This window comes from Pteropus alecto, unplaced genomic scaffold, assembly GCF_000325575.1.
Source record: "Pteropus alecto unplaced genomic scaffold, ASM32557v1 scaffold25, whole genome shotgun sequence".
Classification (NCBI taxonomy): domain Eukaryota; kingdom Metazoa; phylum Chordata; class Mammalia; order Chiroptera; family Pteropodidae; genus Pteropus; species Pteropus alecto.
Genome location: NW_006441955.1, coordinates 8552686 through 8570609, shown reverse-complemented (window position 1 = coordinate 8570609; position 17924 = coordinate 8552686). Strand labels below are relative to the sequence as shown.

General features: G+C 38.4%; 1 protein-coding gene across 5 annotated transcripts in view; it reads left to right on the top strand.

Moving 5' to 3' along the window:
* The window catches only part of DAB1 (DAB1, reelin adaptor protein), a 375105-nt gene that overhangs the window by 236188 nt on the left and 120993 nt on the right, over positions 1-17924 (top strand). For all 5 annotated transcript variants that reach the window (XM_006919251.3, XM_025052052.1, XM_006919253.1 and 2 more), the window contains 2 exons: positions 6497-6636; positions 14532-14630. In XM_006919251.3, the coding sequence (XP_006919313.1) occupies positions 6497-6636; positions 14532-14630 (239 nt within the window). The remainder of the gene's footprint in view (positions 1-6496; positions 6637-14531; positions 14631-17924) is intronic.

The following is a 17924-nucleotide window of genomic DNA, read 5'->3' as shown; positions in this document are numbered from 1 at the left end:
AAGTATACCATACAGTTCTGGCTCATGAAAAGACTCCAAATATCAATTCTAAATATCACATAGACAATTAGCTTTCAGTGTCACTGTGGAAACCATTTTTTCTCTATGAGCACTCATTGGCATATGGGGACACTGAGCCCCCAAAGGGTTAATGACTTACTCATACTCACATTGGTGGGGTGTAGTAACAGAGACCACACCTGAATACCAGCCTCCTTATTTCCCGTCCAGTCACTGCTTTTCTTTTGTGTGGTATGGTTTCCAGGCAGCTGTGTGGCCCTTCATAAACCCCATATCTTGCTCCTTTGGAATCCCAATTGGTGTTATATTGAAAATTCAATTCTCAAATTTCTTGGAGAGTTTTGGACACAGCATCCCCAATTAGTCGCTATTAATTACATTTTTTTGTTTATGGAATCACAGAAAGCAGGTACACCAGGGCAGAATCTTTAGGTCATTCAGCCTAGGCTCTTTTTCTCGGATCTAAGTAGGAAATCGTGGATGAGGTGGTGGGCCCTGAGACACTCCCTGCCTTCCAAGCACACATGCCCAGCCAGCCACAAATGCCAGTAAACAGTATTTCTGCAGCCTGAAGAGATCCCTTTTAACCATTAGAAAAGAAAGTCTTGGACTTTTCAAAAACAAAGAAAATCTATGAAAATATCTTTGTTGCATATTATTACTAAAAAATTTTTATCATTTAATAACTGGCAAATGTTTTAAAGGTTGTCATTTAATTCGAACACCCCAAATCAAAGCTTTGTTTTGAAATTCTCATTATGAGAAAATAGCACCTATTGTAGGGAATTCTCTACATAGCCAAGTTGCTGCTCAACCCTTTGCTGTCCCCTGTGATTTTCAAGGATCACCTACATCTGCATCAACTCAATCTGCTGGGTCCTCCTACTAGACTTAGTATCTCAATGGGTGGGATTTAGGAATATGTTTATTTATTTAAGTTTGTTTTTCACGGGTGATTCTCCATTATATAGAATTAGAAAATTACTGCAGTAATCTATGAACTTGTCTGCTAGAATGTAAGCTCTATGAATGTGGGGATATTTATATTTTTTGTTCACCGCTGTATCTCCAACAGCTTAGAACTTATAATAGGCACTCAATATATATCAAATAAGTGAATAAATAAATGAATGAATGAGTGATTAATCACCCAGTCAATGAATCAATCAACAGGAGCCTTCATTCCCCCAAATGTTATTACAATGTTGTTTAAATGTAATCCTCACAACAGCTCTCGGGGCCTAAAAAGCAAAGCCTAAAAGCTTTAGCTTGATTTCCAAAGTCCTTCATGATTAGGCCCTTCCAGCCTTTGCCAGCATCACTCGTGCCCCGTGCTCTAGCACAGTGCTTTCCAAGTGCATTAACTGGCTGAGGCTCACCCCACACCAATCTAATCAAAATCTGTGGGGGTAGGATCTGTGATTCTAAAATGTAGCTAGGGTTGAGAAACATTCAGACTAACCTAACTACTCACCATTCTCTATCATCATACTTTTTGCTCTTCTGGAAAGCTTCTCCCTCACTTCTTTACCTGTTAAACCCCAGCTTTCTCATCAAGCCTTCCTCAAACGTCATCTTAACCTCTGCAGCAGTTCCTAATCCTCTCTCCACCAAAGGAAAACAATATAGCCTCCATTCAGTTCTATATGACATTCACAGCCCTCCTCATATTTTGTAAAGCTATGTGTGTCCCCTTCTGAAATGTGGCTTCTTCCAGACTGGAGAAGAGACACTCACTTTTCAGTTACCCAGGTACCAAAGAAAGCTAGCACAGTGCCTAGCACAAAGAACACTCTGTGGCAGTATGGTATACAAATGATGATAATATAATTAGGGTGACCACACAATTTATCATTCAAACTGAGGTACTTTTGAGGGTAATGAGATGCTAGTACAAATAGCATCAGGACAAAAGGTGTACACAGGGACTATCCCAGACAAACTGGAAGTATGTTCATCAAGTAACAGTTACTATTCTATGTGCTGTCTATGTGTCATTTATTTGACCTACATAATGACCCCATGTGGGAGCGACTGTTATTATCTGCACATCACAAAGACACTGTGGCAGACATGTAAGGGAACTTACGTAAGGCAGCACCATTAGGGGCGTGAGTGGAAGAGACAGGACTTGAACTCAGGTCCTCGGAACCATCTTCTGGGCCATTAAGCCCTATTGCCTCCCAGGGGAAGATCTCAGGCCTTGGAACAGGACAGGATGAGGTTGTGTTCCCAGCTCAACTTGAAGTAATGTTAGTTACCTCTCTCTGGCTTTAGTTTGTTCATCCACAGAATGACGATAATGCTTATTTCCAGTAACCCTAGAGGATTAACTGAGATAAGGTATGAAAAGATCAGGTACAGTGTGTGTGTTTGTGATGTACGTGACCCAGGAGTAAGATATCTGCCAGTTTACTGTAGCTTCCATAAGACATCTACTTAAATAGCTGCCACACAAAGTAAAAAGTAGTAAGTGCTATAACAGAATATTTAGTGAAGTCGCCAGAGGCCCCATAGCCTGATGGTTAAAAGCATGGAATTTTGCATGACACTTAAGTTTAAATTTTGCATAACTCTGTGGGATTTAAATAGACATTTCTCCAGAGAAGATATGCAAATGGCAATAAACACTTGAAAAGATGCTCAACAGCATTAGTCCTGAGGAAAATACAAAATGAAACCATGATATATCACTTAACACCCACTAGAATGGCTGAAGCAAAAAAAAGACAGACAATAAGAGATGTTGGCAAGAACATCAGGTAGAGAAACTGAAACCCTCCTCTCCTACTTTGCAGGTGAAGCAAAGTGGTAGAGCCGTTTTGAAAACCAGTTTGATAAGTCTTCAAAAAGTTAAACATTGAGTTGCTATATGAGCCAGCAGTTTCTCTCCTAGGTTATAATACTAAGAGAATTGAAAAATATGCCCACATAAAAACTGATACACAAATGTTCATAGCATCCTTATTCATAATAGCCAAAACAAACAAACAAACAAACAAAAATGAAAAAGAGAAACAATCAAAATGCCTATCAACTGATATGGTATGTTTATACAATGAAATATTCAGCAAAAAATAAAAAAGGACATGAAGTTCTCATGTATCCGATGTAATAAACTTGAAAATGTAATGCTTGCTAAGTAAAAGAAGCCAGTCACAAAGGATTACATATTGTATGATTCTATTTATATGAAATGTAATTTACCTCCAGAATAGGCAGATCTGTGGAGACAGAAAGATTAGTGGTTGCTTAGGTCTGGGTTTGGGGGAGATAGAGTGACTGCTGATGGGTACAGGGCTTCTTTTTGGGATGATGAAAATATGAAATTAGCTAGAGGTAATTGTTGCATAACTATGAAAGCACTCAAACCACTGAACTGTATACTGTAAAAGGATGAATCGAATGATATGGGAGTTATATCTCGATAAAGCAGTCATTAAAAAATTTAGTCTCTGCTATTGACGTTGAGTATTGGTGCAATCTAAAAAATACAGGGCTTATTACAGGGTCTAACTCAAAGAGCAGGTGTGAGGCTTAATTGAGAGATCAAATTTAAAACTCTTGGCACAGTGACTGGTTTAGTGAATGCTTGAAAATATATAGTAATGATGTTAATATTTTTTCTTAAACACATGGCCTTTCTCTTGTCCATCCTGAAGCTAAGGGTCAGTGGTGCTTTCAGCAAAATAGGCTAAGGATTCATGATGACTTAGGATTCATGAAAACTGACCCTCTCTTTACACCCTCAAATAGTATGTGCCTCTGATGGAACAGGCTTATGGCTCTGATATCTGTTATTTATTTCTTAACGAATCTAACTGAGACCTTGCCCAAGATGTGCTCATGAAAAATTACCCTTTTAATGGTGGAGCATTTAATGAGAAACTGGATTATCTACTGCATAAGTGCCCTTCATACAAATTAGCTTGGCCCTGGGTCCTAATCTAAATTGGGCTCCCTACTTTCCTCTAAATGGCCTAATATTTTCTTATTAATCTCTACCCTTGTTCACCTGATCTGGCTCTACCTCCTCTTATGAAGCTTCCTCCTTGACAGAGCTCTGTGCCCTGACAAATGTTTCTTAAGGCTCTTTGTATCTGACTCATAGACAGTTTTTAGACATGACATGTAGGCTGGAAACTGTTCCATTTTCAAGCTGTCCTTCCAATGGAATTTTAATGCTGCTAGTGTATTGAGTATCAACAGATTTGGGCCAGGTAGGAGATGAGGCTTTATAGGGAAGTTGGGTACATGTGAAAAATCAATCATAGTGATGAAGAGGACAGGCTTAAAAATACAGAACACAAACCGCAAATCTGTGCTTGGGCATCAGACAGATCTGTGTTCAGGTCCCAGTCAGTGAATTTGGAAAAGTTACTTGTCCTCTCAAACCTTCAGCTTAGATCCTCATCTATAAAACCTGAATGATAGTACCCACCTCTAGGATTTTTCTAGGGCTAAACAAGTTGATGTGCTTTGTATAGAACATGATCTATGCTACCTGGTATTGCAGTTATAATTAAAGCTTGGAAGAAGTCCCAAATAGTGAAAGGGGTGTTAGTAATGACTGAAATGGTATCATGTGTTAAAGAGGCAGACATGGTATTTATTATTATAGAATAAGATGACCTTCCCCCGAAATAGACCAAGCCACAGGCCACTCCTACCAAACAGTGCGTAATAATGCAGAGAGAGGTGACCTGTAGTACCATGACCTGCGGTTGTTTTCTTTGTTCTTAGCTTCAGTCTCTGACATCTGAACCTCACTGAACCCTGGAGGAGTATCACATTTTACATTGATTACAGTTCCTCGCTAATCAGCCATGTGTTATATTTGCTGCATGGAATATTTTTCAAAGGCTTTACTAGGAGTCAGCAAGGGTGCAGTGGGGAAAAACTTACCGTGAGAATACTTGATGTGCATATACTATCTCATTTAAGTTACTATTCACAATAACGCTAAACGTAGATATTTAATCTTCATTCAACAGATAAGACACTGAGACTCAGGAGATAGTTTAGTTGGTTTTATAAGTGAGAGAGCCATGGTGTGAAATGAGGATGGCTGACTCTAAAGTTTATACCTTCTTACACGCCCAGCATAATGTACAACACATTTTTATTTGTAGTTACCAAAAACTTGAGCTTCTAGGGGCACAGACTTTGTTTTAATTGTCTGTTGCCAGTGAATAATAGCATCTGGTACAGAGGAGCTACTCAGTAAGGGATGAATGAATAAGTTATTGAAATGCAAGTCATATTTTGTCAATCAAAAAGTATCATACAATGGTTAGCTATTAGCATTGTCTTTTTTTCTATTTTAAGCATTTTCTCAAATAATTCTCAACCCCACATCATACACATAGAGCCAGATAGACTGAGTTATTGATAATGTCCTCAGCTCCAAGTTTCTGATGAGGGAAAATGTGATGGAGGAAGTATCAGAAGGTGAAATTAATGACATGCCAGGAGATGACTATTAGAAGGCTAGGGCATTCCAGGTTTTAAGAAACATATGTGCAACGCCTCAACCTGTGACTAGTTTGATGAAAGTTTGATAAGGTTAGAAATTTGAATTTCTGTGTATTCAAAGCTTTTTCCCACTATGCGAACTTGGACAAGCTACCTGAATTCTGTGACCTTCATCTTCATCATCTGGAAAGTGGATATGGTTGAGGTGTCATGAAAATTGGGGATAAAGTTTGTGAAACATTTTATATGAAACATGTACTCAGTTCACAGTAACTTTACTGTTCGTATTTTGTGTGGATGTGTTTGAACTTCTGGTTGATGTGTCTTAGCAAAATATTATGTTAATAGTTATTGAGAAAGCCTCTTACAGGATATGGACACATCATACCAAGTAGTGTGGAAGTCTGTTTGTGTACACACATGAGTTAGCAGAAAAGATATTGTGAAACCATTTTCTGATAATTGTCTCTGGGTCATTACTTGATACAAAGCAATTACTCTGAAGTCTCACTATAAAACAGCCCATTGGAACTGGGTGTAAGGAGGGGCTTGGACCCTGGCCAAAGTCATATGAAATGCTAAGAATATTAAAGAGACTCAGTTGTAATACTATTCCAATAAGAATGTCAGATATGAACTCTTAGAGGGATGATTATTTGTCGAATACCTAGTGTGTATTCAACACTGCATTGGGTACTTTATATGTGTTGTCTGATTTATTTATTTGAATACCCCTTTGGGGTTGGCTATTTTTAGCTCTTTTTTTTTTTCTGCCTGAGAAAACAGAAGCTCAGAGAGGAGAAGTAATTTGCCTCAGAATTTAAAAGTCTAGAGTCACAATTTGCATCTAAGAGAACTGCCATGGTTTTCTACTTGGTCCAACGATTTGACTTTCCTAGAATGCAGAAGAAACAAGAGAATGAACCTCAGTGCTGTGGATCTGCAAAACCAACGTGGCAAAAGATCTACATATCTAAATCCTGCTTTTCTCTGTTTTTAGGTCAGGATCGCAGTGAAGCCACTTTGATAAAGAGGTTTAAAGGTGAAGGGGTCCGGTACAAGGCCAAACTGATCGGGATTGATGAGGTTTCTGCAGCCCGGGGAGACAAGTTATGTCAAGATTCCATGATGAAACTCAAGGTGCTGTGTAAACATTTTACTTTAAATAAAATAAGTTTAATAAGACTGAGAGAAAGAAATGATTACACAATTATTATGGTCAAAAAATTTTCTTTATTTACTTATTGGTACATTTCCAATTTTCTTTATTTACTTATTGGTACATTGGTACTGATCAGTCACTGCGTATATTCTTTGGGAAGAGATTTCAGTCATTCAGCAAATGTTTATTGAGCACCTCCAATGTGGAGGTATTTTATTGGGCCCTATTTTATCATTTTTGAGCATCACATTTTATTCAATATTATCTTCATTGTGTAATGCCTGCAAAAATAAAAGTAAAATCATCACATTGCATAGTCTCTCATATTTTATGAATTTTCACTATTTTATGTTTAAATAAATTTTATGTATTTTATCATATGATAAATATGGTAAAAGATGCTATGTTAAGATAAAAACTGATTTTGTTCATTCTTGTAATTTCTATTAATGTCTCTCAAATACTTTTAATTAGGGGAAAACATTTTTGAAAGTAATATTTAACTAAATATTTCTGACATTAAATGCTTTAAAGAAGCCTTTTTATTGAGACAGCTAAGAAAGAAATTGAAAAATTTTCACTTACAAAATAAGAAAATTGTGATATTAAATAATTATTTAAACCATACAAAAAAAGAAAATTATTTCTAGATTCTGGTCTCCATATAGCCTGTATTTCTTTTTTTTTCTTTTTTTTCTTTTTAAGTTTGTCAGGGTAACATTGGTTAATACAATTATATAATTTTTAGGTGTACATTATAATTTGACATCTGCATATTCTATTGTGTGATTACCACCCAGAATCTAGTTTTTTTGTTGTTGTTGTTGTTGTTTAAGATGATCTAAAATACTGGGAAAAAACCCAAATAATTTAGCACGAAGATACAAAATGCCTTCTGTATTTAAAACATATAATTTAATTATTTTACTGATTATAGAATTTATAAGACGTTCATTTTAAAATTTTTTGAAAATGCCGAAAAGTGTGAGGAGGAGAGTTGAAATCATCTAGTGCTATCAAACAAAGAAAATCGGTGTCAACATTTTTAAAGTGTATAACAATCTCTTTGTATTTATATATATATATATAATATGAATTTTACACATGTAACATAATTGGAATTACTATTTATATAACTATGTCCTGTTTTTTCTCATCTAATAACATATTATGAGCATTTTTTTTTCATTACCTTCAAATAGTCACTGAGGATACAACTTGGTAGTGTAATTTTTTTTTAAAGTAAGGAAAAAAGAAAGAAAAAAACAATAAGGCTGGCCAAATGCCTAGAAGTATTAAATGTAACAATATCTTCAGAATACTCTCTACTTGCCTTTTAATATTTGCTTAATAAACCACAGCTATTATTTTTATTTATACTTAACAGATTTTCTCAGCAGTTTAACATGTATGTCAGAGCTAAAAGTCCTTATAGTATAACTGTAGGAATCATCATTTAAAAACCCTTAATTTTCTAAAATGTGTATTTATTACTTTTTTAGCTGTCACATAAGCAAACTTTAGTTTAATAGTTATGTCTATTATAAGGTATACTTGAAAAAGGTATAAAAGACATCAAAATTCTGATTTCACAGATTATCACCTTGAAAGAGGTTAATGTGTGTGTGTTTTTTTTAATAATTAAACAATGCTGTGAGATTTTTATGACAGTCCAATAATGAGCCTTCTTCTTCTACCAAGTTCAAATCTGACTGACAAATAGATAAAGGAATCTGACAGGAAGAATTCTAAATTTTAGCTTCGTGACTGGTAAATGCTGGTCTAGAGGACATGATATAGATACATGGCTACAGTGAGACAGGTTATTCCACTTGGTTTATGGGGGAGTTGGAGAACTGCAACCCTCCCTGTTCCCCTCACCTCATCCCTGCCTGAGAGCAGAACCTTGACTTACATATGAAATCAGACCAGAATACAATGTCACTACTAACGGGCAGCTCACATAGAGAGAACCCAGAAGTTACATGTACTCAGCTTCTCTCCACACCCCAGTCAGATAGAGACATGCCTGTTCCTCATGGAGAACTTAGTCAAGGATGGGGATAAAGGCCAGGATCTTGATTCTTACCGAAGTCTTTCCTTACTGAGCTTGAGGCCAGGCAAGTGGAAATTTGCTCCTGACAAATATTAATTAAAAGGCTTCAAGAAAATCTCCAATGATTTGGTTCTCACCCAAAGAGCCACAAGTCTACTGAGGAGGAAAAGGAACTGGTGCATTTTTCTCAGCATCCTGGTAGATAGCCATTCAGCACCTGTCACAAAGTTAACTGCCTTCATGGAAGCGCCAAGGTCAGTGTGGATATGAGGCAGAAGTTGGTCTGTGCTCCCTGAAGCTTATCCCTCAGAATTAATATTGGGCCCCGCTAGCTGGACCAGACATGGCAATGACTGCCAACCTTGAACACACACACGCGCGTGTGTGTGTGTGTTTGTATGTGTGTTACCTGCAGTGAAGTGCCCCATCTGTCACCCCTCATAACGATGAGGTTCCCAAAGCTCTGAGAGTTAGTTCTATAACACACTCTTGTCAGATGCCCTGAACTTGTTAAGGGGTTTCAGTTTCCAGACAGTTGTGTTTCATTAATTGCAAGTTGCCAAGAAGAATGTTGACATTTCAGCTCCCAGTGGTTTTTCTTCAGAAAACAGAAACATAAATGATCGATTCTTCACTTGGCCACTTGCCCAGGAAAGAGACAGAGAAGTACAAAATGCCTCTTAGCTTTGCAAAAAGGCCTACTTGTTCACGTTAGGCCTGTGAGAAACAGCAACAACAAAAAAATCTGTTTTTCTTTGCTAGACTGTGTGAAGCTGCTGTCTTTCCCTGTTTTAGAGAGTTTTATCTTGGATTGTAGAGGTTTGAGAGGGGATTCATATCGTGAACTTGAGTGAGCCATTACCTGTCCACCAACAAAGCATCATCATGATAGTGTTTTAATTTAGAGTCAACTAAGTACTTTCACATATGTTATCTCTCTTGATCTTGTGAGATAGATATTGGCCTCTTTGCTTTGTTAGTAAGAAATCTGAGGTTCATAGAATTTAAAGGATTCGCCCCAAAACCTTCATTTAATCTGAATTTAAACCTAGATCTTTGGAAGCCCAGTGTTTAACAAGACATAGTCTGGGGCTTAATAATATATATTTTTTTACCTACATTTAATTTATCTTGGTTCCTCAACTGGATTTTAAGCCCCAGTAAGCTACTACCTAATAGTCACATATCATTGACTTTCAAAGCAGTCAGTTTTCACAGACAATGGGCAAAATCGTGGTGGTTCAAGCTGTGGGAGGGGATGAGATTTCCCAAAGACCATGACATGAGGGCTAATTACAGAGCCCTAAGTATGTCAGTCAGGGCTGTATAAGAAACAGACCCCACCTTGGCTGGGTCAGATGAGGACACTTGAGTAAAGGAATTACTTACAAAGGGTAGGCAAGGTTAGGGTAACAAAAAAGGGCTGATGAGTCCCTCAGAAACTGGCCACAGTGGGAAGCTGTTAGCACCCTTGGAAGAAATGTATTTGCTAGAATCCGGGGAGAAAGGATGGAGGACGAAGTCTCCTCCCTCACCAAGCAAAAATATAGCTACTGCCGGAGATACAGAATAAGGACAGGAAGGAGGTGATATGAAATACCCTAACTTCCCTCTCCATCCATCCTCTGATCTCCTTCCTGTGCCTTGGAACCCAACTGGAAGCCAGAGGGCAAGAAGCTTAGAGGACCAGAGAATGCAGCCCACAAGCCCAGTCTTTGAGCATAAAGCAGGGCAGAGGAAGATATTTGTATCCCCCTTTAGAACCAGGGAAAGTGAAACTTAGGATGAGTTTTTATCCAAACATCTAACAGCAGACAAGTCATAGAGCTGAGATTAGAGACCAGATTTTATTCATAGAGCTTTCTGGAATAGCGTTCTAGATTCTCAGCTATTCATGCCCGAAGCCTGTTGTGTTTTCACACCTTCATTTACGTGTTCCATGGAGATCACAGTCATTCCGTCATGTGTATGAGCCATGTGGGTGAGGTTTCTCACAGCCCTTTCCTGTGCAGCGTCTTAGAGGGCTCTCACAGCAACCCCCGAGATGGACGGGACAGCCTGTTAATTCTGCCTGGCATCCCTGACCCCTTCTCTGTGTATAAATTCCTCCATCGAGATGCTGCCTATGTGTGACTCCCTTAAGAATGTCATTTCACACCGTGCCTAGCACACAGTGTTGCTTAATAATACCAATATCAGTACTGGTAATAATGGTAACCATTAGTTACTGAGCTCTCCCTGCTTGCTACACACCGTGCAGAGTGCTGTATGTGCATAGATCGTTTAAACGTCCCAACGTTCTTATGAGATAAGAAGTGCCATTATTCTCATTTTAAAGTTCTTCACTACTGCGTCTGGGAGCTGGTGGCTCCACCTAGCTATTTTCAGAACATTTTGAGGTATCCGTAATATATTGTGTATCTTTTTTTTTCATCTAACTTTCCCCAACATTGGGATTGAAAGATCACTGCTTAAAATCCCTTCGTGTCTTACAAATTCCTTGAGGTTTGGGGTGGTTACTTGACCCTCTCACCTGTGTTTCCTCATGCCTAAAATAAGGGAGCTAATTCTTACTTCTCAAGATCGTGGTATGGGCTAAATTATATGACGTGTAAGAGAACCTCTACCATATAGTAGGTACCCAAGATAATGACTGACTCCCTAATTTCCAGGTTTCCAACAGTGACTTGCTAGGTCTAGGGGCTAATATTAGGCACAGAGTCCCCAAAGCACCTATGTCCACATCTTCTGACTCTCCAACCAGAGCTGTCTCCTGGACCTCCATTCTTCTACGTAACAGCAATGAATAAGCTTATGGGGAGACGAGACTCTGAGGATATCTGGTGGCAGGCCTGCTTAGACTAAGATTTTATTCCCCCAAAGATAGAACCATGTGGATAGTCTTTCTCTTTTTCATTTGTCACGTAAAGCTATCATCAGCAGCCCCAATCAGAAATGCTCCTGGAACATGGATGTTTTCGCTTTCCCTCCTTTTTTATGTACAGCCATATTCTACCAGGGAGTTCTTTGATAGTTATGTGGAACCAGGAGGAAAGAGGGTCATTATCTAGTCAGCACTACTGTGTGCCAGGAATTATTGCTATTTGATGTCTCAGTAATTCTGGAACTAGGGACCATTAGGACTGTTTTGGAGATAGACGTTGAAGCTACTCTTACTGACCAAAGGTGTGACCCTCTCCTCACCATGTCCTGTGATGTCCTTAACTAGGACAGAATTAAACAAGGAGGAGCTCCCCTCCCCTTTGACACAGTCCTTCAGATCTTTCCATTTACCATCAGGCTACTTCCTTTTCTCTCTTTCATGTATGTCTGGATACCTGAGGTTGAAGGTTAGGCTGAAGGAAGGGATAGACAGCATAAATTATTTTACTCCAAATCCAGCAAAGAACAGAGTTCAAAGTCAAGTTTTCCTAGGTTCAAAGTCTGGCTTATTTACTACCTGAGTGAGAAAAAGTCACTTCACTTTTTTTTATTGCCTGCTTTATTCTGGATTTTGTTCTCGACACTGGGCACATAGAATGAACAAAACGAAGTTCCAGGAAAAGTTGAGCTTTTGTTCTTTGGTCAAAGGCAGACAGTCAACAAATGAATACATGTCAGATGTTGTAAATGCCATGAGGAAAAGAGGCATAGGGAGAAATAATGAGATGCAGTTTGGAGTATAGAGTCAAGGGATCAGAGACAGTGTTTCTGACAGGGTGGCATTGAACAGAAATAGTATTTCTCTGGAACTGCATAGATATATTTTGACCTTTCCCTTGTGTCCTTAAAATCATCCCTCAGTGAATTTGTGGGAAAGCAAGCAACACATGGAGGAATCTAGGGACCTCTGAATAGGATGGAGACAGAGGACTTAGCTTTGGGGAGTGAGTCACTCTCTTTAACTATTTAGAGGACAGTCACTGGAGGGAGGGACCTTGTATCAATGTGTAGCAGTCCTGAGAGGCTGAAAGAAGAACACTAGGTAGGGTTACAGAAGAGAGATGCTAGGAAGACACAACGTAGAGGAATAATATCTTCTCCCTGCACCAAATGTCTGGAAAGCTGAGTTGTAGTCTCAACTTTTTAAGCAACAATCTGTGCCATCTTGGGACTGTCCACCTAACTTTGTAGGCATCGTTTTCTCATCTGTTAGTTGGGAAATTTGAACTGGTTAGTTTTAAGTTTGTTCCAGCTCTAACATTCTGTATGTCTGTGAGTGTGTAAGAGGAACTTAAGAATGTGTGGATGACTCGTGAGGGAGTAGATTTCCTGCTTGTAGGTACCCATAGAAGAACACAAACTTTAAGAGACAATCATTCAGTCACCAGAAGTGATTTTTATTACTTCCCTACAGTGTACCAGACATTGTACTAGGTACTTTAAATAAAATTTTATTTAATTCTTTCGACCATGTAAGAAAAGTATTTACACTTGAGGAAGTGGAATTGAGAGTTAAGTGATTTGTCCAAGATTACAGAGAGCTAGGAGTATGACCCAGATATTCTGATTCCACAGAGTATTTCCAATACCCAAAGTGAGGATAATCGAACAACCTCAAGACAATGCCCCTATCTGTGCCTTCTGGTCATATCTGTGCTCTCTAACACCAGTCATTCTCAGAGACTGAGGTTGAGCATGTGATATTCTGAGAATAGCACAAACGACTTTTATCAGTATTATTTTACCGTAACTTATACTAACCCTAAAAGCTCAGAATCGTAACTGCTGAGAGTTGGGCTGAATCTTGCCCTCTCCAGAAGCTAATAGTGATGAAGGGATTGGAAGCCTCGAAACACCTAATGCCGTGTCAGCAGCAGCCCTTGAGTGTAAATCCCTTGACATGTCCTTACTCTGAGTTGTAGCCTGGTATAAAACCCATGCTTACCTGTAATTGGTCACCACAGGGGCTAATTGAAAAAGTAAATGTCTTTACTTTTGACTTGTATCATATCAACTTTGGGGTACTCTGGATAGTAAGTACATTCATGTAACAATAATTTACTGAGTAACACTTGTCTTCCAGGAACTGTCCTGGACACTAGGGATAGAACAGTGAGCAGAGTAATGTCCATACCTTTTGTGACCTTGACCTTCTAATGGGCTCATACACATATCTTCAATATATAAAAAGTTTGAGAAAGTGGGGAAACAGATGTATTGGTAAATGGAATCCATTTGGTAGGTGCTTTCCTTGAAAGCACAAATGACTCTTATAGAATGATAGGGAAAAGGGTAAAGGAAAATGCAAAATGTCTGTGGGTAGAAATTACAAACCATAGGGATAAACTGTGATCATCGTATTTTTTGAAACAAAAATTGAGACATGCAGTCTGGTAATAGTTTTTCTTTTCTTTTTAATCTCTAAATTGACTCATATGAAAGCTTTTTCCAGGAGCATAAAAATAAAATCCTATTTGGGGATATATTTCATGACTTGACTTTATTTAAAAGATTAAAACCATATCCAATATAAAACCCAGCAAAGATATTAATAAAAGGACCATATTGTGTTTATCTTGGGATCTCAAATTCTGAACTGAGTATCTAGGTACAAAGTAGGCGTTCTATAAATCTTGGTTAGTCCAATGAATCAGTGTTCAGATATCTATTTATATGTTATAACAGCTTAGGATAAGCATTCCCCTAAAACATCAAGAAGATGCAAGCACATTAGGTAGGGAAGCCTGGAAGGAGCAAAGAGAAAGGAGTGTGCATGATTGGTGGTATCGGTTGATGGTATCTGACATGCTTTTGGGACCAGAGGGAATTTTCAAATGAAAATGCTAAAGTAAAAACCATGTCTTCTTTCAACAGGGTATTGTTGCTGGCGCTCGTTCCAGAGGAGAACACAAACAGAAAATCTTTTTAACCATCTCCTTTGGAGGAATCAAAATCTTTGATGAGAAGACAGGGGTAAGTTAAAAAATCACATGGCATTGTGAAATTGAATCCATTGACAGATGTGCCCTTAAAAGCCTCTACTCGCTGGGCAGGAATATCAAACAAGCATAAAAACACATAAAGCAACTGACAAACTTAATCAGCTGTGATCATCCATCAAAGGGAGGCTCTTTCCTGACTTGGCCACAGTGTGGCTGCACCGTGTTTCTTATAGTGTAATTGTGATAATAGTGTCACACAGTCCTGGTAATCTAATGGGAGATTGATGAGCTTTGAAGAGCAGTGGGTAATGTGACAGTTTAAGTTAAATTTCTTCATGTGTTAGCAACTCTAATGACATGCATCCTAGAGGGAGACACATGGCGGTCTTTTGACTTAGTCAAAGCATCCAGACTCTCTTGAGTTTAACCTATGGAACCTTGTAGTACCTGTAATCAAAAAGAATAAATGGAGTTTTCAATCTTTAAAAAAAAGAAATCTCTCACTGCATGACCAGGAAATGTGAGGGCTGATGTTTGTTGAACAAACCAAAGAAGTGGTTTGTGTTTTCATCAACCTCCCAGAGGCAGTTAGCTCAGATTTATCTCCAGGGCTTAACTGACATTGTCAGTCCTTTTCATTGACAGTAAGAGAAAAACAGGAAAATATTCTATGATCTGTTTTGTCGAAAGGGCAGGAGTCAAATGGACATATTTTTCCTTTTATTCATTTATTCACCTCCACATGCGAAGGTGCGGGCTTTGAACTTCACAAGATAATTTATCAAGCATTGTATAAACAATACTAGCCAAGTTAATTAAGCTTAGTCATTTGCATTATTATTTCTTCCTCTTTTTTCTGACTCATTAGGATAAGATATGGGTAGTATGATGATTATTTTAACAGTAAAAAATGGGTTTTCTTGAAAAAAGTTACTCCTGAATAATTAGTAATAGGACAGATATTTGTACACCTATGTTCACAGCAGCATTATTCACAATAGCCAAAAGGTAGTAGCAACCCAAGCATCTTTTGATGGATGAATGGATAAACCAAATGTGGTATGTACACACAGTGAAATATATTCACAATAAAAAGGGGAGAGGTTCTGAAACATGCTATGACATGGATGAACCTTGAAGACATTATTCAAAGTGAAATAAGCCAATCACAAAAAGATAAACTGTAGAATTCCATATATAGAGGAGTCAGATTCAAAGAGACAGAGAATAGAATGGTTGTTGAGGGAAGAGGTGATGAAGAGATAGTGTTTAATGTGTACAGAGTTTAAGTTTGGGAAGAAGAAGACAGTGCTGATGATGGATAACTATGATGGTTGTACAACATGAATGTACTTTATGCCATTGAACTGTATGCTTAAAAATGGTTAAGGTGGTAAATTTTATGTATATTTTCCCACAATAAAAATAATTGGTAATAATAACTTCCATTTATTGAGTACCTACTATATACTAGGTACTTATTAGTCACTTTACATACATTATTCAGTTTTATCCTCACAACAATCCTGTAAGATAATAGTAACTACTTCATCAAGCACATAATATATATTGGCATTGTTATATGCCCTTTATATGCACCAACCCATTTAATCCCCACAGCAACCATAGAAAGTAAGCAGTATTATTACCTTCATTTTATACTTGAAGATATCGAGGAGAGGAAAGTATACATAACTTGGCGAAAGTAAGTGGTGGTGGATACAGGATTAGAACCCAGGTAGCCTAGTTTTTCATTCATTTAACTGTAATGCCTGTTATCTCAGGATAAGTGGCTTTCCCAAGTTTACCCAGCATGTAGGAGGCAGAACTGAGATTTAGCCTCCAGTTGGCCTGAGTCAAAAATCAATGCAATCGACCTCTGTGTTATAGAAGTAGGTGGGCCTACCTGGGGGTGCCTTGATAGAAGGGAGCTTAGAATGAGGGCACAAGCATCAATAGTAAAGAAACTTGAATGCAGCAAGAATAAGAGCCTAATGGAAGCCTCTCTTGCTTTAATGAAAGTATGATTTCCCCTTTCCTGGGCAGACTATTGTTTGGAGACCTGTGCTCAGTTTTGAACCTCACGTTGTAAAAGGGATATAGGCAAATCTCTTTAAAGAATATCCTGATAAAGTAGACCAGGGCAGCTAAGAGACTAGAAGCTATGCTGAGCCAATACTTCTCAATACAGATGTGGCCTCATGGGATACTGGGTAACACACAGGAAGCAGAGAGCTCTGGGCTTGTGGAAACTTGGAGGATTTCAATTCATTAGCATCTGTTATGGGAGGGAGCCAGGTAATGAGGATCAAACCTAACCCAGAGATACTTTCACAATGATTTATATGCCCCAATTTTATATCGCCATCTTTAGTCTTCTCCCCATCCCACGCCTGCCCATCGCCATGACAACTAGCAACCAAAGGGACAGGAGCGAGGCCGAGTATCAGATGCTTTATCTTGTTCGAGAGCATGTTTTTGGGCTGTGCTGTTCCATCATGTATCCTACCATCAAATAGGCTATGCCCAGATAATTAAAGTCCTAATCACCAAATTTTAACTAATGAGAAGTAGTAGTTTATATTCGTTACCTTTATCTAAATTCTCACTCAAGGGTAGCTGAGCTGGCCCCAAAGAAAGATACCACCGAACCTTATAACACTATTTTTTTATTTTTTAGCTGTACATATAACAACGATAAAATCATTATTTCAGCCCAAAGCGGTTTGGCTTTGTAGAAAAAGTGTCAGATCGCTAGTGGAGAAGCAGGATGAAGGCAAAGTTAAATGCTTCCTGTCTGGCTTAGTCTACTCTGGTTCTGTTTGATTAATGTTAGGCCTCTGTAGCACCAGCTTCTGAAACTTTACCTTGTTACTAAGCCTGAACACTAGCGTGGGGAAAGCTGGTGGAGAAGACTAAACATTTTTAAGCCTGAAGTAGAGACAGTAGGGGGCACCCCATACGAATGGCATTCATCTCTCCAAAGAGTTGTGTAGTAGAAGAAGGTGCTGACTTGCTCTGTGTGACTCAAGGAATAGAACCAAGACCTGGTAATAGTTTCTAGGAAGCATTTTCAGTTTATGAGTAAGAAGAACTTTCCACCATCAGAGCTATTCATCAGTTAGGTGGACCATTTTCTGTGTGAGTTCACCATGGCTGGGAGTATTCAAGCAACAACCATATGATAAGGAAATCATGGAAGGGAGTCAAGTAGAAAAAAGGTGTTAAAGTCACAACTAAGGTGGTTACTGAGATTAGTTTTAAGATTCTATGTCTCCCTTAAAGTCAACCCTATTGATAAGATTTATCTTCTGTTAAATGGAAA